Genomic DNA, 23,738 nt, shown 5'->3' with positions numbered 1-23,738 from the left:
GTGTGTGTGTGTGGGTGGGTCTATGAGTACATATACAGTATGGTGAGTGTGTGTATAAGTGTGTCCGTCTGTCTGTATGTGTGTGTGTGTGTGTGTGTGTCTATGAGTACATATACAGTACTTATGGTGAGTGTGTGTATATGTGTGTCTGTCTGTCTGTTTGCTTGAACGTGTTTATGTGTGTGTGTGTGTGTGTCGCAGCAGCTGCAGACCTGAGAAGATGGGCAAGGTGAGTTCGGGGTAGGTCCTGGCCAGCTCCTCCGACAGCTGGTAGTAGGACACGGAGTACAGGTGAGGGAGGGGTGAGGGGGGGGTCAGGATGCCGTCTGTCCGCTGGATCTCCAGCTTGTGGGCGTAACGGAAGAGCTTGGGCTCCAAAATCTGGGAATGAAACATTCCCACAGAGATAACAGTGTTGTTACGTTCGGTACCACAGAATCACCACACAGTTTCTGAATACTACTACTACTACTACTACTACTAATAATAATAATAATAATAATAATAATAATAATCTAAGTAAATACTGGATAAATACTGGCTGAAACAGGGTTGTGAAATAAACGGTGGCCGTTTTGATACATTATCGTTTTGGGAATATTCGTCGTCTCAACAGTCGTGCCAATAAAGCATTTGAATTGAAACCGAATTTAATTAAATGACACGTATGTCTTTGATAAAAAATTTTTTTAAAAACATTGTCAAACCAGCCCAATGCTAACAGACAGGACTGTACATCAATGTGTTGGGCAGGGGAGTGGAAACTAAGGGGGGCCTCAATGACCTACAAAAGAACTTTGGAACTGGTTAAAACGTGGTTACGGTTAGGGTTATTTTTGTGGGTTTTGACCTAGTTGGGCTGGCAATGGGATGCTGGTCAGATTCTCTCTCTCTCTCTCTCGTACCTGCAGCAGCTGCATGGCGACCTCGTAGATGTCCCTGGACGAATCAGCCGCCTTGAACAGGATCAGATTCAGTAGCACCACAGTGTCAAACTGGTAATCCCTGCGGAGAAACAGCACAATAGTCAGTATGGGTGTTAGTACGAGTGTACACACACACAGAGACACACAGCAGACACACAGAGCAGACACACATACACACACACACACCTGTTGTGAAAGACATTGGCGATGGCCCTGAAGCAGCCGGCGGCCACGCGGCGGGAGCCCGTGTAGCAGCGGTCCACAGCCCAGAACATCAGGTTGCTCTGGTCCGGGTTCAGCTCCAGCAGCAGCATCACCGCCTCGCAGCCCAGCTGATGCACCTGCAGGGGGCAGCAGAGAGACCCTCGGCTCAGCACACACCGGTACATTACCTCACAGTACCTCCTCCACGGTGCAGGAGTACTGTGTGTGGGTGTGTGTGTCTGTGAGGGTGTAAGTGTGAGGGTGTGTGTGTCTGTGTGTGTGTGTGTGTGTGTGTGTGTGTGTGTCCATCCTCCCTCCTGGTCCTGGAGAGCCTCAGTACTACAGACCTATTTCCCCCCCCCAGCTCAGCAGGGACACACCTGATTCATCTCATCAAGGTTCTGAAGATCAGTTGATGAGTTTAAATCAGGTGTGATTGACGGTACTAGGCTGGGACAAGAACCTGGACCTACTGGGGCCCTCCAGGACCAGGAGGGAGGGTCACTGGCCCAGGGTGAGGTGGCAGTGTAGAGGACGGGGGGGGGGGGGGGGGGGGGGGTTCTCTATAGCTCCTCTATCTCCTACCTTCCGGTCCTGAGAGTCCAGGATGTTGTCCAGCCACTTGTACAGGTAGCCGTCCGAGGAGAGGCCCACGTTGTCAGCCACCGGGCCGCAGCACAACACAGCAGACATGGCCTGGGGGGGAGGGAGGGGAGTGGGGGGTACACACACACACACACACAGACACAGACACACACACACACACACACACAGACAGAGACAGACACACAGTTAGCAGGAGAGAGAGCTAGTATCCATCAGTGGAGTGGATGGCTTGGTGGTTTAGTACTAAATAGTGAAGTCCCTATTATAGTCCTATATAGTCCCTAGTATAGTGAAGTCCTGCACCTTCAGGGCGCAGTACTGGTGGCGGTTGATCTGCATGTTGCGGTCGCTGTAGCGGTCCAGGGGGGTGAACATGATGCTGAAGGGCCCCGCCCAGTGGCTGAACAGCATGAACAGACTGTGTCTGAGAGACTGCTGGGGGAAGATGCTCCTCCGCTGGTGCACTGGGGAGGGGGGGGGGGCAGAGAGAGAGAGAGAGAGAGAGAGAGGTGTCACACACACCACTTAGAACCCTACATCAATACACACACAGAAAGATACACATAATATCAAAGTGTTTATAACATGTTGTTATGGACGATGGGAGCACTGTGGCTGTGTGTGTGTGTGTGTGTGTAACGGCCGGATGTGAGTGCGTCTATAACATGGGGTGTGTGTGTGTCTACATGGTGTGTGTGAGTGTGTCTACATGGTGTGTGCGTGTGTGAGTGTGTGTGTGTGTGTGTGTGTCTACATGGTGTGTGTGCGTGTGTGTGTGTGTGCGTGCCTACCTGGGACGTTCTGGATGATGTTGGCCACCAGAGCGCTGAAGTGACAGCGAATGTCCTTCAGCGTGTCTGAGTCCTTGTCGTTCTCCGCCTCCAGGAGCTGCCTGGTCAGGTCTACATATTCCAGCAGGGTGCCGTTCAGAGAGTGGCTCTCCCCGTCCAGACCCCCGCTCGCCCTGCACACACACACACACACACAGTCAGTCAATCAACACACGCAAACGTGGAGGGTCTGTATTTCTTGACTGGAGCAGTAGCTGTATGATAGAGCTGAACACCTGAGGTCGACCAGCCCATTGGTCAGTTTCTATAGCATGAGGCAGCTTGATGTATGAGTCAGGATGCTAGTCCCAGGCCCCCCCACCCCCAATTTACCTCTGTCCCAGGGTCTTACACCCCCCCAATCTACCTATGTCCCTGGGCCTTACACCCCCCCCCCCCCCCATCTCTCTCTGTCCCAGGGTCTTATACCCCCCCAATCTACCTCTGTCCCTGGGCCTTACACCCCCACCCCCACCCCCCCACACACACAATCTACCTCCTCCATGCTGAGTGCCAAGCAGAGACACATTGGGCTGCCATTTTAAAAGAGTCTTTGTTGTGACCGAGGCCGGGGCGGCCCACTCTGACCACAAGGCCACGGAGTGGGTTCAACGGGACAGAATGTTCTGGCGCTGTGACTCACGTCTGACTGACGACCCCAGCATCGGCCAGCAGCTCGAAGATCCGGACCAGCTGGACCCGGAGAATGTCGCGACGCCTGCGCCGTTTCATGTTCTACGCACGGAAACGAAATTACATTTTTGTTATTTGTTTAAATAAATACAGAATATACTGAGAGGAGAAGAGAGAGAGAGAGAGAGAGAGAGAGAGAAGAGAGAGAAGAGGGAGAGAGAAGAGAGAGAGACAGAAGAGAGAGAGAGAAAAGAGAAATAGAGAGAGAAGAGGGAGAGAGAGAGAGAGAGAGAGAGAGAGTCTCTCTCGCTGGGGTTGTGTTGAAGGACAGAACAGTCGTTTGATGAGAGACAGAAGGAGGTGAAGTCAGTCAGCTGTACCAACCTCAGGTCTCCTCTCCAAAGCCTCCTTAATGATGGGGTTCAGTTCCTCTATCAGCTCTCTACGAGACAGACGCAGCGTTAAGGAGAAACATGGTAGCACATCGTAGCCAAACAAATCAAGGCCACACACACACTCACACACAGACACCCACCTGAAGGCCACGGGGTTGGTCCTGCCAAGCCCCAGGACGAGGGACTCTGTGATGTCCATGCTCTCAGAGCGCATCATGGGGACCACGTGTTTGAACAGGGAGGAGGGGGACGGAGTGCCGATAATCTGAGAAGGAAACGTCACCGTAACGCACGTCAGCTCAGAGGACTGCACCTTTCTCTTTCTGAAACGTTCTTGAAAAGCCTGCCATCATCTCTGACACCTGTAAGCTTGGCGTCGGCTCTGACAGCACAGATTATTGTTGCTGTTTCATGTGCGGTTTGTTGATTTCATCCTGTGAAGCAACTTTATAAAAAAAAAACACTTCGAATCTAATTCATTCATTCCTTCCTTCCTTCCTTCCTTCATTCCTTCATTCATTCATTCATTCATTCATTCATTCCTTCCTTCCTTCCTTCCTTCATTCCTTCATTCCTTCCTTCCTTCCTTCCTTCCTTCCTTCATTCATTCCTTAGCATACTTCTAGATGGGACCATGAGTGGGGGGTAGAAAAGACTGAGCCAATCTGTAGGAAGTGGCTGCCTGTGTGTGTGTGTGTGTGTGTCTGTCTGTCTGGGGGGGGTGGGGGAGTCGTGCCCTCTGACCTTTGAGTCGTAGCAGTAGCCGCTGTCGGGCGTGGACGCCAGCGTCTCAGGCGGGGAGCAGCGGACGGAGCCGGAGGTGGAGGAAGAGGAGGAGGAGGAGGAGGAGGCGGCGGGGGAGGAGGAGGCAGCCGAGGAGCAGCAGAGGATCAGGTAGTTCCTCCAGAGGCCCACGTACGAGTCACTGCTGCCGCTCAGGCTGTTCAGCTTCTTGGCGTTGATGGGGCTGCTGTAAGGGGCGGAGAGAGAGAGACACACACACACACACACACAGAGACACACACACACACACACAGACACACACACACAGAGAGAGAGACACACACACAGACACACACAGAGACACACAGAGACACACACAGACACAGACACACACACACACACACACACACACACACACACACAGACACACACACAGAGAGAGAGACACACACACACACAGACACACAGCGAGTCATAAAATGTTTTAAAGTGTCATACTCCAGTTGGCAATTCCCTGGAAAAGCCTCACAGAAATCAGGTGAATTCGAACTGGTTCATTGGCATTTTACAGCCGGTAAAAGCGGTCGTACCAGTTTACCTGCCCAATGAGCTTTCTGATATCTCCTGGTCTATAGAAATGCACGTGTATGGATTTTTTAAACCGCCTGACTGATTTTGTAGCTCAACTGTTACTTCCTCAATGTCAAGGTTATTGTTTTTACCAGAGTACACATGACCACCGAGGCCATTACTCAAATGAAATTCAAAACGAGCGACCGCGGGCACAAATCAAACACGCCACACAAATATTGGAACAGGCAGACACTAACAGAGCCAGTCCTCATATCCTGAAATATCAGGATATAGAGTGAGGATGATGTCATTGCACCCACACAGACACACACACACACGCTCGCACGCAGAGTCTCTAGTGATGGTGTTTAAAGTGTGCTATCACCAATGCGGAGACAGAGGTGACATCATCGGGCCACTCTGGTGAGCAGACTGTAACCGCAGCCCCTCTAAGTGGCCTTTTACTGGGCAATATATCCAACACATCACACACAACACACACAAGGGTACAGAGAGACACAACACCTCACACCAAAGAGAGAGAGACACACACACACAGCATGGCCTAGAGGGACACATGCACACACACACACACACACACACACACACACACAGCATGGCCTAGAGGGACGCACGCACGCACACACACACACACACACAGCATGGCCTAGAGGGACACACACACACACACACACACACACACAGACAGACAGACAGACAGACAGACAGACAGACAAAGCAAGGTCTAGGGAGACAGACAGACAGACACACACACACACACACAGAGAGAGAGAGAGAGAAGCCTAGAGAGATGCACACGCCACACACAAGTCGCAACACACTCACGGTCCCAGGCCTAGGGAGACGTACTTGATGTCCACTTGCGGGGAGAGCAGCTGCAGGCGGGTGTAGGCGAAGAGCCAGGCGTAGTTGAGGGCCGTGGGGCAGTGCTTGGGCAGGTGCTCCTGGCGCAGGTAGCTGGACAGGCTGATGACCCAGGGGTCCTGGCCCTGCGTCACGTGGGCAAACACCCAGATGTGCGAAGGGCTCACCACGTCAAACTGGTGGCTGATGGGAGACGAGCTCCACTCAGCCAGCGTCTGCAGGTCGATGCCGCTGGGGCAGTACAGCAGGTTAGTCTGGGGGGGGGGGGGGGGGATTAAGGGTGTGAGAGAGAGAGAGAGTGTGAGTGTGAAAGAGAGAGACAGACAGACAGACAGACAGAGAGTGTGTGTGTGTGTTACAAAGGGCAAAAGAATTAAAACACCCGCCAAACGCAGGGGTAGGGTGGGTAAATCGGTAAATCTTAGCAGCCGCTTTGGTGGGGAGCCAACACAAAGGTTCGCAAACGTTACGCTTCAATTAAAAGACCAAACGGGTGCGATCGAGCAATTACGCTCACCGTTGATTCTACGTTTGTGACGACACTACTCCTCCTCCTGCTCCCCGCCTCCCGCCTCCTCCGGCCGACTGTAACTGCCTCCCATCTCACACACGCTACTCCTGACTTTCAAACAAACCCCCGGAGTCTAGGAGCTTTCTTAGTTACAACGTTTCTGGTTACAACCTCAAAATAAAGCTCTCATGACAGTGAAATTCACCTCCGCGCAACTGCACCGGATAGAAAACACGCAGGGGAAAATATTTAGCTGTATATTGACACAGGGATAGAGGTGAAACTTAAAGCCTCCAGAAGGTTTGTTCTGTTCAGGGAGTAATTGTCAATGTGTCAAAAGTCATGCTAATGTGTTTTTTTTTTTTGTGATCTCTGCCTTCATAATGTGGCTGGTATAAAATAATAATAATAATAATAATAATAATAATAATAATAATAATAATAATAATAACCAGAGTGGCTGGTGAATTTCCTCCTCCACGAGACAGGTAGACCAAAATGTAAATTTCATGCCCTGGTGTTACATAACAGCCCAGTCACTTTTACCTGGTCAGCTCCTGTGAGATGGATGAAGCTCTCCAGCACGGATGCACTTAATCTGTCCATCACATCTATGGCCAACTCCTCATCTCCCTGAGGGAGAGAGAGAGAAAGAGAGGGAGGGAGAAGCAGAGAGAGAGAGGGAGAGAGAGAGAGAGAGAGAGAGAGATCAAGAGATGAGTAATTGCTGCAATACGTCCACATACCTGAGGTGAGTCCATTTCATGACTCGTGACTTCATGACAGTCACTTTAAAAATCCTGGTCAGTGTGATTTGTAGGGGGGGGGGGGTGACTCGGCGGTTACCTTGGCGATGCCCAGGGCGGTGTGCAGGGCGCGGACCTCTTTGAGGATGTTGACGGCCAGCCTGCGCGTGGCGGGGCGGCAGCTGCACAGCACCACCAGGGCCAGGCCCTCCACCATGTGGAGAACGCCCCACAGAGGAGACCGCTCCAGGGGCAGAGAGGGGCCGCTGCCAGTGCCCTGCTGAAACACACACGTGCGCGCATACACACACACACACACACAGTAAGCCTGCTGTACTGTCATTCAAGTGAACACACACAACTTGTCTTTGATACGGCATTCATAGGCCAGTGTGGATCCTAGCCTAGTCAATCTTTTTTTTTCTTGATTGTTTTTTTTTTTTTTGCTGTACAGCGATCTTGAGTACTTGAGTAAAGATGACGATCCAAATCCAAAATATTATTATCATGTATTTATAATACACAGTATAACGTATGAGAATGTGTTACTGTACAGCTTTCAGAATTGGTGGTATCTGTGTGCTATCTGATGCTATTTGGTCAACGTGTGGTCAGTCCGGCTCTCCCAGTGAACGTGATTTGCCAAAGTGGCTCGTTAAGAAATAACCACCTCTCAAATGGAACAAAACAGAACCGCCAAATAAGAGCTACGAGAAGCAGTCAAGGTACACACGGAAACACGCATCAGCTCACAGTGTCTCCACACCCTGTGTGTGTGTCTGTGTGTGTGTCTGTGTGTGTGTATGTAACCTTATCCCTGGGCTACTGGCTCACAGTGTATATATAACCTTTAATAACAACTCAAACCTGGCCTTCATGGGAGTGAACTTCATGAGTATTTGTCATTATTTGAGTTAAGCTGATCACACACCTGCGAGACTTAGTGGGGCTAGTGTGAGTGTGTGTGTGTGTGTGTGTGTGTGTGTGTGTGAGAGTGAATGAGTGAGTGAGAGAGAGCGTGTGCGCGTGTGCGTGCGCATGTGTGTCCTCCACGGCCCTACCTGTGCGTCGTGGCTCTTGTTGCTGGTGTGCACCGCCTGCCTCCATTGGCTGATGAGCTGCAGCAGCATCTTGACGGCGTTGTCCAGCAGCGTGGGGTGGACGTCCGTCACCTCGCGCACGATGAAGTAGACGAAGCCTGACAGCACGTCCTCCCGCCACTCGGGGAAGTCCACCATCAGGGCCTGCAGCGTGGTGAAGGCCAGGCCACGCAGCTCCTCATCCATGTGGATGGTCAGCCTGGGGAGGGGGAGAAGGAGGGGGGGGTTATACACATGACCATGGTGGAACACCTTGCCTTCTCAGAACACAAAAACAGACTGAAAAACACTGAACAATAAAAACATTTTTAAAAAAAGTGAGAGAAAAAGCAGAAATCAGAGAGCGAGACAGAGAGTCCAGAGAGAGAGAGAGCGAAAGAGAGAGTCCATATACAGTAAAGCCTGTCTAGGTGTGAACTGGGCGGGGGGGGGGGCAGGGGAGGGTCCTTACTTGGCCAGCAGCTCTATGAGGTCTTGTCTGCTCATGCCGTCTGGGATCAGTCTGGGGATGGCTGCCACGCACGTACGGAACAGGTCGATCTTCGGCTTCCTCTCTCCCCTGCAACGCACCAAACGGCTTTACTTCCATGTACAGGAGGACACACACACACACACACCCACACAGAGTAAGAGAGGGGCACGTACGTGATCATGTCCTCTGGCTCCTTGTTGGACATCTGGACGTTGGTCATGCTCATGGAACGTCCCACCTCCTTGTCCAGGTGTCTGAGGATGTTGTCCAGGGCCTTCCTCACCGCCGGGTAGTACAGAGACATGCCTGCAAAACACCACCCGGTCCAGTTACGCCCCCCCGCTACAACCCCCTTACACAGCAACAGGACACACAAAGCAGACACCAACGCTACGTCCCATTTCTCCACCTTTCTCCTAAAGTACGCACTTGTGCACTCAGGGGCTGTGTTCCAAAATGCGTTCTTGCACTCTACCTAGAGCGTAGATGCCGAGTACGGTATGCGCTCTGTATAGAGTGCAAGAACGCATTTTGGAATACAGCAATGGACTGGAATGGGACACTCTTAATCCTTAGAAGCCCTTACCTTGAATTCCTGTGCATGGCGATTAAGCCGAGTTCAGGACAGACAAGGGGATCTTCGAATAACACATTTGAAAATCCGGAGGTCAAAAGGTTCAAATCCACGTGAGGAAAGTGCTCAAGTGCGTACTTCGGGAGGAAGGTGGAGAAATAGGGACGCAGCCTATCGACAACCCAACTCCGATGATTGGCCGTGGAGCCGAGGCTCAGGTGGGGGTGGGGGCGCTTACGTACCGATGACCTTGGCCTCCTCGTCGGTGAGGGTGGTGTTGAGGAAGATCTTCTTGACGCGCAAGGTGTTGCCCGAGGGCATTATGACCCCCGTGGTGGGCATGGGGGGCTCCCCGTCCTTCTGCTGGAGGCTGTCAGCGATCACCAGGAAGGCCCTCAAGCCGATATTCATCCTCTGAGAGGGATGGAGGGAGGGAGGGAGAGAGAGAGGGAGGGATGGACGGACAGTCAGTGTGGGTGCCTGGGCTTGGCCTGGTCTTGGCCTGGGCTGCCTCTGATTGAATAGTTGTTTTGGCCTGGACTGTAGGTCTTACCTCTGGATTGATGGTGAAGGTTTTGTGAGATTTCCCGACGCACAGGAGGTCATATATGATCTCCTTCATAGCAAAGTCCAGCCTTTCCTGTGGAAGTAACCAAACAGACCAGCAATCACAAATAACACAAATACCTGGTGTTAGCATATTCTGCTACCTGGTGTTAGCACATTCTGCTACCTGGTGTTAGAACATTCTGCTACCTGGTCTTAGCACATTCTGCTACCTGGTGTTAGCACATTCTGCTACCTGGTGTTAGCACATTCTGCTACCTGGTGTTAGCACATTCTGCTACCTGGTGTTAGCACATTCTGCTACCTGGTGTTAGCACATTCTGCTACCTGGTGTTAGCACATTCTGCTACCTGGTGTTAGCACATTCTGCTACCTGGTGTTAGCACATTCTGCTACCTGGTGTTAGCAGAGTTCCACAGACATAAGCACACAAGCATGGCGTCCACATACTATACCTGAGCTATGAACTGGATGATCTTGACAAAGATGTTGAGGGGGGTGTCCCTGGGCACCACGCTACGGGAGCCTTTAGGGAAAAGTGCTGAAACGATGCTGAGCAACCGACTGCAAAGGGCACAGGGGAGGAGAGGGTTAAACTAGGACATTCACTTGCGGACAGCGTCTGGACCCATGACGGTCCTGACCGACTGGATGACTTCTAGATCTTGTTCTGTACGAAACACTGATTTAGAATTTGGTCGAGTTCAATTTGACACTTTACATTTAAGGGGGCTTTATAAATTATTGATCATTTGTTTATAAATCCTTAATGAACCATTAACAACCAGTTATAACTCGTTAGTTGTGTTCGACGGACGCTTGGTGCTTGCCAAACAGTGAGCATACGCTTAAGGGATCGAACAATTTAAACTAACGAGTAATAACTGTTTGTAAATGGTTTATAAAAGGATCAATAAACAAATAATCAAATCATCTATAAACTAGTTTTAAATCACGTATAAACCCTTTATAAAGGGCACCTGGTAAAGTGTTACCAGTAAGGGAGTGTGACTGTGTGACATCCTCAATCCATCCTCGCCGCTTCCTCAAAAATTAATTGGAGGAGAAGATCAGAGACTCCTCCCCTCTGACCCTCTCCTCCGATGTGTTTTCGAGAGGGAGGCGAGGATGAGAGGTGCAAGACTTTGGACCCCAGGGTTCTGGTACTGACCTCTGTGTAACAGTGTTGCTCTCACACTTGATCCTGATGATGTAGACCCACAGAAGCCTGTAGAGCGACTCCAGCGCCACACGGGACATTTTGGGATCTTTGTTCTGTTGGGTCAGAGAGAGAACGTTCAGAAAACGTTCTGACATGACCCGTCCTGTTCCTGTGTGGTTCAGTAGGTATAGACCATGGCATGAGCAACGCTAAGGTGGTATGTTTTCCATTCCCACTGGGACCAAACTAAAACACTGGACTGGATGCGCTCACTGTACTGTAAGCCGCTTTGGATAAAAGCTAAAAAAAAAAAAAAGCCATACGGATGCAGTCACACAAACAAACCGCCACTGTGACCACAAATCAACCAGGCAAATTATTCCGCCGGTTTTGGGTCTCATCTAATGAGACGGTTGAAATGAGCTGATGATGGGTACGATAGGACTCCGTCTATCTGTGATCTGTTAATAAGCCTGCTTCATGTCTTCTGATCAGATTTAAATGGGTAACATTTAAGATTATAATAACAATTAACATTTATCGGTCCTCTTTCGTAATGGACCATTTTTGCTAGATTTAAATCTACCCCCATGGTAACCCCTTCCCGAGCTATATTTAGATGGCCACGTTGTGCGACAGTATTACTGCAGCTCCTGATCCAACACAGACAAAATCCTCACTTCGGCATCTCCTGATCTCTTGCAAAATCTGTGTCTAAAGGGGCAATGACACAGCGTGCTACCCGTCAAAAGTACACACGCCAATACAAACACAGCTGACGACACACAAAGACTCTTTCGAGGATGCTGCGGTGACCTTTCCTCCCAGAAGTACGAGGTGGTAAGACGCATAGGCGCAGAACACAGGAGAGCGTCAACACGGCAGATAAGAGGATCGGAGGTGTAACTGGGGAAAACCTCTTGCAAACTCAAGATAGAGCACACACACAAAAAAACACTGCGGTAAAGTTCTCCAGCATGAGTCAGCGCTACTGACCACCCTTCCCTGGTGAGATACTGTAAGATACCTTCCTCTTAAAGTAGAGAGGGGAGTGTGTGTGTGTGTGCGCGCTACTCATTGGAATGACGTAGTCCGCTCTATCAACACCAACAGCACTGTGCTCTAACTGCTACGACACACACACACACACACACACAGAAAACAGCAAAGCCGCAAACTACTGGTAAAGACAAAGCAGCACAAGCCCGCATCACCACGACTCAAAGCAGGTTGCGACTACGTCATTAATGTCCCACCACTCTCTCTGCATCACTCTCAACGGGATCTGCTTCAAAGAGGACCGTCACTGCATAACACAGCATTGTACGTGTGTGTGTGTGTGTGTGTGTGTGTGTGTGTGTCTGGGTTCACTCCCCTGCCTCCCCCAGTCACATGACTTGGTCATGTGACCCTCTGACCTCTCTGGAGGGGGCGGAAGGCGGTAGCAGTGATGGGGGGGGGGGGGGGGGAGGGGGGGTCACGATAGGGACACCAGACAAACTCACCTGCAGTGTCTCAATCTGCTTTCGGATGCTGTTGTTAGATGGCATCTGGAGCGAGTGAACGTGAGAGAGAGAGACAAAAAAAAAAAAAAAAAAACGACAGGAGACACAGAGCGTGAGGGGGGTGTGGGGGGGGGAGGGGGGGAGACATGCAGGTTAGAGAAGAGAGAACAGAGCCACAAAAACATAATAGAAAAACACAAAAAAAAATAATGACAAGTGTGCAAAACAGATCACCTAGCGATCCAGAACCTAACTTATCGCCGCTTCAATCAAGAGGAGAGAGCCAGCTCGGGGCACAAGAGGTGAAACGCAAAGTACGAATGCAAATGCTGGGGGAACGCAATACATGTCAAAACACACTTCGTCCATCAACGATAACGAAAACTGCAGATATTGTTCCTACAGTGTGAAAATGACCATTTATTTAGGTGTTCTATTTTGACATGTACCGTAACGTTTCATTCATACTTTGTGAAAGTGAAGGAGAAAGAGAGAAAGATAGCAAATCAATTACACAAGACAGAGAGAGAGAGAGAGAGAGAATCGTAGACGGGAGAGAAGACACAACGCAGAGGGGTGAATGGTGAGGAGCGGGGGGTGGATGGCGTGAGGAAAGAAAGACGCTGCATGGTCGTAGTAGGAAAACAAAAAGGCCTGTGACAACTACAAATCCCACAAGACACCGGGCCCGGGTCATTCAATCACCATCATTAGTCTGTCAGTCATGTTCTGCCCAAAAGGCTTCATTTGAACCCTGTGACGGTCTTGCTCTAAAACCCTAACCCTGGGCGAGATCAGATCAACTGAATCAGGGTCAGCGTTCTTCATTTAAACCAGGTTGTGTTCGGGTCATTTGAGAGCAAAGACAGTGTTAAAATGGCCTAGTGGGCGATAAGAACTACATTTCCCAATCACGGAACCCCATGGTCCATCACACAAAGACCAGGGATATCAATTAGGCCTACATCAACACCAACGATTTAAAAAAAAATCACCACTCCGGACTTTTATTCCAGCAGATTAAAAACAAAGGAATCAGAATCAAGGGAATCGGAATTATTTCTCACAGTGGGGGGGGGAACAAAAGCGAATGGAATATATCACCATCTGAGAACATAGACGGTCAGTTCAACACCACAGACATCAGGGGGACCAACACCAACCAAACACAAAGAGCAGCAGTGGGAATTACTGTCGACCGTGGAGTCAACATGAAATCAACCTCCAGACAAAAGGAATCGACCGAGAGTTGAGACATAGTCTCACGACAGGTGTGGTCACCCGGAGCAACCGTATCTGTCGCAAGACAATGACTGATACACACACACACACACACACACACACACACACACACACACACACACACACACACACACACACACACTACAGTCATGGTGCATGTGCGCGGGATTAGCTTGATGATGGTACAGAGGAGAGGTAGGTTGTGTGATTGGCTTGATCGGTTTGTGATTGGCTTGCGGGGAAGTTGTTGGGAGTCACACAGAGAAGGGAGGAGAAGATTATGATCGGAAGACGTCATCACAGCACAAGGTACAGGTACATACCCCTTTAAACCCACACACAACCCCCCAAAAACATTATGGTTGTGGTGCACCGTGTAGTCAACGTCTTCTAAAATCCTACATCCGTCAGCCACTTACCTGTGCTAAATGAAGACCTGCTAATACATTTAAAGATGGATTTTTCTAAGGACACAGATTTAGCATAATTTTAGACTAAAATGCATCTTCAAAGGAGATTTTCTAATGATTTTTTTGTATTTAGTCCAGGGCTAGGCTTAATCTGTGTCTGGGAAACCAGCCCTTTTGGTTTCTGTCTTGGTAACTTTTTAAGTCCAAAATGATAAAGAACATTGAATTGAGGGGGGGGGGGGGGGGGTTGAATTGGTAGTATTAGGTAATACACAACAGAATTAAACTGTATCTAAGGTGGCTCAAAGTACTTAATACCGTCAAAGGGAGCATAGGAAAATCTTTTCATTGCATAAGCTTCATAATACAAGTCATGAGTCTTCCTTGGAAAATAAAATCCAATTACTATAATTATTCTGTTCCAGAAAATCTTGTTTTATGACAGTATACTGGGCATTTGTTGGTCTGATAACTGGTTAGTGCCTAGGGGGGTGTGTGTGTGTGTGGGTGTGTGGGTGTGTGGGTGTGTGGCGTGTGTAGGGTGTGTGGTGTACCTTCAGGTGCGAGAGGCAGTTCTGGAGGAAGATGTGCCAGTTGTTGAGGAAGAACTGCTTCTGACTGACACACAGCAGGCACGTCACGAGAGGATAGAGAGCCTGGGGGAGAGATAGAGAGAGAGAGAGAGAGAGAGAGAGAGAACTGATGTCAAGTGGTGACGTCGTGGGATAATAGTTTGAGATAGAGAGAGTGATAGAAGAGATGATTACCAAAGAGTGCTTCTTTCTGGAGCTAAGGTCAAAGGTGGTCTGGTACAGCATCTCCACAAAGTTCTTGAGGCACGGTACGTTGACTTCATTCTTCACCGCCTGCGGAAGAGGACAGAGAGAGGGGGAGGTGTCACCACTGAACTCTACCCCGTCTACTTTGTAGTGTAGTGTGGGGTCGGGGTCAATTCCATGTCATTTCAGGAAGTAAACTGAAAATTCCGATTCCAAGTCGAAATGTTCAGCACTGAAAAGCATGGAGGACATTTTGAATTGGAAATTCAGTTTACTGAATTCAGTTTACCTGAATTGAAATGGAACTGACCCCAGGCTATTGTAGTATTGTCGTAGCATAGCAGCGTATTGGTAATACTGTGGAAACTATTGTAAACACACTAGCTCCTGAATGGCGTAGGGAACATCCCTGCTATGGCATGTGTCATGTGTCATGTGTACATGTATGTGCCACTCACAGCAGCTACAGGGATGAGGATCTCCACAAACAGGCCAGCCAGAGCATGCTTGATGTCCTTATCCTTCACCTCCAGGAAATACTGGGCACACTCCTGAGGAGTACACACACACACGCAGAAAGACAGAGTCACACACACACACACAGGTGACGAAAGTCAGAAACACACACACACACAGACCAGAGGCCGTGAGTTATAAAGGAAATCTAGTGGCACCAATAGGCCCCAATAAAACACTGCATATCAGCCAACATGTTCCATTAACACGCTCCCAAATCACGCCTTGTTAGGAGGGCAGCGTATTGAGCTGCTTTTTACTGCCGGATTGAGCTTAATGAAAAGGCACTGCTCCCCATTCACTGCTCTTGGCAAAGTCTTCCTCACACACACACACACACACCACTCTTTCAGCACAGTAATGGGCTCTCAGATCGTTACTCATCTGGCTTTATGAGCCACTGCTACAGAGCACTGCAGAGCTAAAACCGAAAGGGTTGCAGTAAAGCGTCTGTCCCGGGTGTCGTTTTGACACACACACACACACACACACACGCGTATATCAGACCTGCATGAACTGGAAGGAGGCCTCAAAGTCCTCAACGGGGTACATCTTGACCCGGAAGAACTTCATGCCCATGACCAGGCTGATAATGCTCTGCACCACGTAGGGACTCTGCTCCTTTTGACGCAGCTCCTTCAGCTCCGTGATGAATTTCTTCCTCACCGCCTGGAACCTGGCCACACACACACACACACACACACACACACACACAGGGATGAGCACACACACACACGGATGAGCACACACACACACACACACAGGGATGAGCACACACACACACGGATGAGCGCACACACACACACACACACACACACTGGTGTGCAAACACACACAGTGCACAAAGCAGTACTCACACACCCTCACACCCATCAGCCTCTCACTTGAAACACTTCACCTGAACTTGTATTTTCTAAAAGGTTGATGTTCTACATTGAGCCATCTTCTCTGTACGTAGCGCTGTATTCGTTAGTTACTCTCACTACGTTGAGAGGCGGCAACATGGAGGAACTGAAGGGTAAACATGTCCGTGGGTGACAGAACGGAGGCCACTTACTTGGACTGTGTGAGGATGCCGATGACCTCCGCATACAGGTCCGCGATGATGTGCACGTTGCCAGTGTTGGGGCCAGAGTACCTGTCAATCACACACACACACACACACACACACACACACACACACACACGGACGAATACACATGGATGGACGGACGGACGGACACACACACGGACACACACACACACATTAATACACACCCACAGAAAGACCCCTAAATACACACACCAACTGAGATCCAGCTAAATAAACAGTAAAAAACCCACAGAAGAAAACATTAACACAACTATGAATGTTCAAAGTTATAGCTGATCCGAGTGTTAAACCCTGAGAAAGCACGAGGAAACGGCAGCTGAGTGAAGGTTTACTGAGTTGTCTAACAAGCAGCAATTGTGTTTTGTTTCAGTGACATTAATGATGTGGACAACTCATAAAATCACACACGTTGGTCGTAAAACCAGTCTATCCAAACAGCCGTAAACTACTGACTGCCTCCCGACCCTGCTGCAGAGCTGAAACTGCTCTGTAGAAACAGGTTACGGTACAATAGGCCACACTGTCTGTCTGTCTGTCTGTCTGTGTGTGTGTGGGTGGGTGTGTGTGTCACTGTGCACAAGCTGGCGTTCACACTCACCCCTCTTTGTGTTTAAAGTGCTTGAATGCCAGGTTCAGGACTTCATGTACTAAAGTGTCTGGCACAGGATGAAGAGGAATCTGTGTGACACAAAACATTAAAACATCTGTCATATCAGGACATGGACACACTCCACCCCTTCATACCCCCCCCCCCCCCCCCCCCCCCTCCTTCATTCTTCCTCCTGTTGGCTACCATCCCACCCCCCTACTGAAGCCAAGGCTAGATGATGTTTAGAACGGGTGGTTCTGAACGTGGATGGGTCTGCTGTGGGTCTGGTGCTGTGGTTTGGGTTTGACAGGTCAGAACATGTTCTGGATGGATATGTATGTATGTATATAACAACAGGTTCTGGATGGATACGCATGTTCTGTCCTGTATTTATGCGTTTGATCACTTAATTAAAAAAAGGGGCAATCTGAGATTCCAACGAATAACAAAACGGTCACACTGTCACTTTCTTGGGGTAACCAGCTGAGGGAGGGGCGGGCTCTGAGGTGAGGCCCAATACCATGTTTTCAGCGCCGGTTGGACAAGAAAGGGAAGCAACGCTTCCAACAGTTCAGAAACAGACATACAGACAGACATACAGACAGACAGACAGTCTGTGTATAGTGTGCTCACCTGTTTTAAAACTTCTACTGAAACTAAACAGAAAATGAAATCTATGGCTAAATCCCTCCGCTCCAATAGGTAGTCTTTATCCCGATGCTGTTCATCCCTACAGAGAGAGAGAGAGAGAGATTAGAGAGAGTTAGCACAGACACAGAGACTCGCAGTATAAACACCAAAACCCTGTGTAGTGGTATCATACAGATACCACTATCTCCCCCCACACACACATACACACACACACACACACACACACACACACACACACACACACACACACACACACACACACGATAACCACTAAATGATGTTTGTTCAGGAGAGAGGGAGGAGGAGAAGGAGGAGGAGTGAGGGAAGGACAGGAGCGTAGGAGGACAAGAAAAAAAAAAAAGAAGAGATAAATAAAGAAATCAAAAAGAAAGAGAGAGGAGTATCTGACCCTTTGGACTTGGTGCTGGAGCGGGGCCGGTACTCGTAGGACTCGTCCTCGGTGCCGCTCTGCCGCCGGTACCAGTCAAACAGCGTGCGCAGCAGGGAGGGCAAACAGTGTTCCGCAATGGAGCTCATAGAGCTTATTAACTGTCAACAACAACAACAACAACAAGTCACATTAGAACGACAGCGACAACAACAGTGAAATCAGCGCAGCAGGAGAATCCACATAACCACGGAACATTAACTCACTCGCTGCCAAAGAAATTCCGGAACACACTCGCCCCCTAGAGTGCCAAGTGTGTTTTGTAGTGGTATTTGACCGAGCGACAATCGTTTGATTGGCTACCAAAAATGAAGCGTCGTCATGGAATGCGTTGAAACGGCGAATAAAGTCACCCCCTTTGGCACAGAATGTTGACCGTTTGGGCGACTTTATTCACCCTTCGGCACTGAATGAGATGAAAAGCACAAGATCCTCACTGAAACGAACGTGTTTACCGATAACCTCAGATCAGATTCACAGGAGATACACAAGGGTGTGTGTTTGACTCCTTCACCTTTCAACCACATTGGACATGATGGAAGGGAAGACTCCAAGGGGGGGGGGGGGGGGGGGGGGGGTGGTGAATGGGGAGACATGGGCAGGGGAGGGAGGGAGGGAGGGGGATGGGCAGGGAAGGGAGGGGAGATGGGAAGGGAAGGGAGGGAAGGGAAGGAGGGCGGGAGAGAGAGAGAGAGAGAGATAGGCATGGAAGGGAGGGAAGGGGGGAGGGAGGGAGAGAGGGAGGGAGGGAAGGAGAGAGAGTCCCATTTCTCAACCCTCCTTCTAATGTATGCACTTGTGCACTTCCCAGTATGGATTTAAAGCAGGGGAGTGGTGTAATCACGGGCACTTACAACGATCCCTTCCTGTTTTAATCCACGTCGGGAAAGCGCAGACATGCTTACTTACGGAAAAGAGTGGAGAAATGGGAGTGCATTAGAAAGAGCCAGACGTGGAGGGAGGGAGGGAGGGAGGCAGAGAGGGAGGGAGGGAGGGAGGTGACCTCGGCACTGGGACATACAGTAAGAGAGGACAGGATGTATTGATCAGGATCGGGAGGACGGTGTCGGATGACCTGCTGTTGTTGAGCACAGCCATCATCCTATTGAGCGGCCCATACAGAGAGCGCACACACACACACACACACACACACACACACACACACACACACACACACACACACACCACTAACGGGCCGACATAAATACTTAATCAGCACTTTGATGAGATCACAACCTCACGTATTAGCGAGCGGCGCGGTGGAGCGGTCCGGATGGAAGCGGGTTTAAGACACAGCGCTTCCGTGACGCTCTCGATCGCCGTGGTTGCGTCGTCAGAGCGACCGTTCGGTCTAACGACACAAACCGGAGCGTGCGACCAGTCGGAGTCTGGTACGTTTAATGAGGGTACGTACAGTGTGTGGCACAGTGGCCGTCTACACGACACACGGAGTGTGTCTGCATAAAGTACGGTACGAGTGTGAGTGTGTGTGTGAGTGTGTGTGTGTGTGTGTGTGTGAAGGGGGCAGCAGTGTGTTTGTGCTGAGGGTGCTGGATGATGGATGCTGGGAAGGAGAGTTATGTAACTGCTCCCTCTGCCCTCTCGGGCGCCAGGCAGACACACTCCAGCACCCGACGCTGATTTACTGCTGAGGATGACACAGCGATTCTGCGCTCTCCCTCCCTCTCTCTCCTCCCTCCCTCCCTCATAATGGAGGCAGCTGGATCTATAGCACCATATCCGCGTTGGCTTTGTGTAGTGCTGAACAAAGCACTCTGCGGTGGGCCCATTGTTCAAAGTTCTGCTGCACCAGTCAGGGATGAGGGACGGACGGGGGAGGGATGAGGGAGGGATGGGGGAGAGGTGGAGGGAGCTGGCTGGGGGAATGAGGGAGGGAGGGAGGGATGGACGGTTTGGGTGGAGGGAGGGAGGGAGGGAGGGAGGTGGCTGGGGGAATTCCACCACGGTACAGATAGAGCAGGTGAGGAGGAGAATTATCGGAGTCGGAAGGGAGGCGGAGAGAGTACACATGCAAATACAAACACAAATCTATACACACACACCTTTGTGCGCTTTGAAATTCATGTGGCGTAGAGGCTCATGATGTACAAATCCATGTAGTGTCCGTGTGACACACACACACACAAATCATCATCACCCACCTGATCAAATTGTGCATCTTCCCCTCTTTGGAGGGATCTGGACAGGGGCTTCTCCTGAAGGAGGGAGAGAGAGAGAGAGAAAGACAGTTGGACAGATGGAATTTCTCATGACAACACCATTATGGATCCTCACACTGGGTCTGATTCAGGTGCAAACTGGCCCCGTTTTTTTTCCCCCCCAAAAAAGGGGATGAACCTGTCTTCATTTGTGTTTTATTTAAATTTCTCCTTCCTGCTCTGAACCTTGCAGGTTTCTTTTCCTTAGGAAAAAACAAACAAAGACGATGCAAAACACTTTGTGGATCGGGCCGTCAGCGATGGAACTGACAGTGCTATCATATCCGACCGTTAATACCCAGGCAGCCTGTGTGTGTGTGTGTGTGTGTGTGTGTGTGTGTGTGTGTGTGTGTGTGTGAGTGAGTGTGCGATTGTGTAAACAGTCCATGATGACTCTCCCTAGCACCTCACCACTGGACAAACACACCAGGAAATGAAGGGGTGAGAGAGGAGGGGAGGGGAGGAGAGAGGGGGAGCACTCCGGGAGATGAATAGAGGCCTGAATAGCTGAATGGAGAGAGAGAGAGAGTGGTCCAGAGAGGAGGAGGAGGAGGGGGGGGGGTGTTTAAGGACACGTCTCTCCTACATGCTGATGTTACACTGACTCCCCCCCCGCATGCCTGTGCAAGCACACACACACACACACACACACACACACACACACACACAAGGCTAGCAGGGCTCCAACCTCCCACAGAGTGATATCACAGTCAAGAGGAAAAAAAGGGCATGGTATTCCAGGAAATAACGCCCCCCTCCTCTCCCCTTCCCATTCGAAGGAAAGCACAGTGGAATGTGGCCTTTTCTCACACATAAGCCTGGATGTTCACACACGCCTACACACGTGCACACACACACACACACACACACACCTCAAATGTGTCTACAACGTGAACATAGCTTGTCAGGCCTGTTAGACCTTGGCCTCTCTGGCCAGTGGCCGAGTAGCCTATCATTCTGAGTTCCTCAGAAGCTGCCTAGTGAGAAGAATGTGTTTGAGTGTGTCTGGGTGAGAGTGTCTGTCTGCGTCTGTCTGTCTGCATCTGTCTGTGTCTGTCTGCATCTGCGTGTCTGTCTGCATCTGCATCTGTGCCTGTCTCCGTCTGTGTCTGTCTGTGTGAGCACGTCTGTCTGTCTGTCTGCCTGTCTGTCTGTCTGCATCTGTGTCTGTCTGTCTGTGTGAGCACGTCTGTCTGCCTGTCTGTCTGCCGTGCCCTCCACCCTCTCCTGTAAACCAGGAGGAGGTCGGTCGGTCGGTCCTAACTCACCAGCGGTTCAGCCATCACCACCTCGATCTTCTTCTCCGCCAGCACGGCGAACTCGGCGAACAGGCTCTTGATGACGAACTCCCCGGGCTTCAGCTCCGGGTCGATGGTGATGTTGGACATGGCCGCGGCGGCCGCGCTGCGCTTCTCCCACGACGGGGGGGCCACGGAGGAGGGGGCACGGCGCCTACTCACGCTGCTCACTGGGGCCGAGGCTGCAGGGGGAACGAGGAGGTCAGAGGTCAGATACGCAGGGGGTTAAAGGAGGGGAGGGAGGGAGGGAGGGAGGCGAAGGAGAAAACAACACCAGTGTATGTAATGAGACCTACAGCACAAAGCCCGAGCACACACACACACACACACACACACACACCAGTACCACCGCATAGGCTACACAGTACAGTGGCTCAGAGTGCTCAGTCAATGCACCAAAACAGGACTTTTTTGGGGCCAAATGAAAGAAAATGTTCTGTGTCTAAATGACAAAAGGGAGACGTTGGTAAACCATGGCTACCGTGGTAAAACTGACTGAAGTGAAGAGGTTTGGCCTCCCAAACAGCCGAGCCGAGAAGTAAAATAACATTCTTACCCTGTTGGGGAAAAACGAGTACGGGGACTATTGGATTAAACAATCGACACCCGTTAGACCGAGAGCAACGTTCGGGTCTGGTGAAAACACACACACACACACACACACACTCGAGCAAGGTCAAGTTATGTCATGATGAATATTAGGAACAGGTGATCATACACACTGCAGGAATAGAGAGAGAAGTGAAATGTTCTAGGGGTAAAAACACACAAACACACACACACACACACACACACACAGCTGGAGGAGTGGATCTGTGCACAGAAGCTCTCAATATTTACACAGCCTTCCTGTTCCACATTCCTACAGGGGTCAGCGTGAGAGAACTCAACACCAGGAGAGGAGTGTGTGTACGTGTGTGAGCATGTGGGAGAAGAGGACACATTTAAATATGTAGACATCAGTGTGTGCGTGGGTGTGTGTCATTTACAAAATCTGATGCACACTGCATACCTGCTCTCTCTCTCTCTCTCTCTGTCTGTGTGTGTGTGTGTGTGAGTGATCAAAGCCCCCCCGTCTGATCTGTGCGCTGTTCCAGCCTGTTGATGAAAACAAACGTCTCTCGTTCTACAAGGGAACCATGATTCAAGCGCGGGATCATTTCCTGTCCCGTCTGTCAATAAAACAAACAGCTACGCACCACCTGACCAGCAAGACTACCGGACCCGGACACACACACACACACACACACACACACACACACACACATCCCCCCCAACACAATCAACCGGTAAAAAACACAAAGGTATATTCTGGTCTATTGAACACACACAGACTTGGCCAGGGCAAAGAGACATAGTTGTGACGTCGGTTCTAAACCCACCACCTGACAGACTGCAGCACTGCTGGACACACACACACACACACACACACACACACACACACACTCCTGCCAGCACAGCCGGCGAGGTCCGGTCCGTCATTGGTCAACTGACCCTTCACCTCCTCCCCTCCCAGGAAACGCCTCACTGTTTCTTCCTGGTTGCCAGGGCAATGCTGGTGTGTTCCCAAAAGTTTAAACAATGGATAAAAAGGCAATAAAAAAAAAAGGCAATAAAATGTGTTCACACCCAGCAACTTGGTTTTAAAACAACACTGGACACACAACCATTTATGGTTATGTAAAAGTCTACGCCATCGTGTGAACTTAGCTTTTGGTGTTTCGGTGTTGTTCGTGTGTGTGTGTGTGGGGGGGGGTTTGGCGTTAGCGGTGTTGAGAGCATGATAGGGTTATTATCATACTGAATAAGTGAACACACACAAGTAGCTAAGTGCACTGTCAGTGTGTGAGACCCCCCCCCCGTGCCGTCTGGCCATAAACAAATAAAGATGCACTGCTTTATGCATGACGGTGTCTGAAGGGTAGAGTACAGTGTCCTTTAAGGGTATATGGGGTATACTTAGGGGGTAAAGTGTTGACAGGGTGTTGATTGGTGTGTGTGTGTGTGTGTGTATAGATCGGGGAGCTTGAGTTGAGCGTAGTGGAATTGTTGTCCAGCAGCACAGAGAGCCTTTGAAGAAA

At 50.1% G+C, this 23,738-nt stretch overlaps 1 protein-coding gene across 18 annotated transcripts in view; it reads right to left on the bottom strand.

Moving 5' to 3' along the window:
* Nucleotides 1-23,738, bottom strand: part of fryl (furry homolog, like) — a 76,364-nt gene that overhangs the window by 31,259 nt on the left and 21,367 nt on the right. For 6 of the 18 annotated variants that reach the window (XM_083670958.1, XM_083670959.1, XM_083670966.1 and 3 more), the window contains 31 exons: nt 21,628-21,839; nt 20,303-20,356; nt 18,102-18,241; nt 17,675-17,771; nt 17,051-17,130; nt 16,417-16,497; nt 15,867-16,035; nt 15,302-15,394; nt 14,832-14,930; nt 14,619-14,720; nt 12,413-12,457; nt 10,917-11,020; nt 10,201-10,309; nt 9,732-9,818; nt 9,421-9,592; nt 8,778-8,910; nt 8,584-8,691; nt 8,094-8,331; nt 7,133-7,312; nt 6,833-6,919; nt 5,737-6,029; nt 4,339-4,564; nt 3,735-3,859; nt 3,584-3,641; nt 3,210-3,301; nt 2,528-2,700; nt 2,040-2,200; nt 1,716-1,826; nt 1,113-1,267; nt 906-1,005; nt 213-381 (listed from right to left, as the gene is read on the bottom strand). In XM_083670958.1, the coding sequence (XP_083527084.1) occupies nt 213-381; nt 906-1,005; nt 1,113-1,267; nt 1,716-1,826; nt 2,040-2,200; nt 2,528-2,700; nt 3,210-3,301; nt 3,584-3,641; nt 3,735-3,859; nt 4,339-4,564; nt 5,737-6,029; nt 6,833-6,919; nt 7,133-7,312; nt 8,094-8,331; nt 8,584-8,691; nt 8,778-8,910; nt 9,421-9,592; nt 9,732-9,818; nt 10,201-10,309; nt 10,917-11,020; nt 12,413-12,457; nt 14,619-14,720; nt 14,832-14,930; nt 15,302-15,394; nt 15,867-16,035; nt 16,417-16,497; nt 17,051-17,130; nt 17,675-17,771; nt 18,102-18,241; nt 20,303-20,356; nt 21,628-21,747 (3,961 nt within the window). In that variant the 5' untranslated portion in view covers nt 21,748-21,839. The remainder of the gene's footprint in view (nt 1-212; nt 382-905; nt 1,006-1,112; nt 1,268-1,715; nt 1,827-2,039; nt 2,201-2,527; nt 2,701-3,209; nt 3,302-3,583; nt 3,642-3,734; nt 3,860-4,338; nt 4,565-5,736; nt 6,030-6,832; nt 6,920-7,132; nt 7,313-8,093; nt 8,332-8,583; nt 8,692-8,777; nt 8,911-9,420; nt 9,593-9,731; nt 9,819-10,200; nt 10,310-10,916; nt 11,021-12,412; nt 12,458-14,618; nt 14,721-14,831; nt 14,931-15,301; nt 15,395-15,866; nt 16,036-16,416; nt 16,498-17,050; nt 17,131-17,674; nt 17,772-18,101; nt 18,242-20,302; nt 20,357-21,627; nt 21,840-23,738) is intronic. The other 12 variants (XM_083670953.1, XM_083670964.1, XM_083670967.1 and 9 more) reach the window with 6 other exon arrangements.

Source organism: Argentina silus (assembly GCF_951799395.1).
Source record: "Argentina silus genome assembly, chromosome: 6".
NCBI classification, from domain to species: Eukaryota; Metazoa; Chordata; class Actinopteri; order Argentiniformes; family Argentinidae; genus Argentina; species Argentina silus.
Note: the sequence above shows the minus strand (reverse complement) of the source record. Positions and strands in the feature narration are given on the sequence as shown.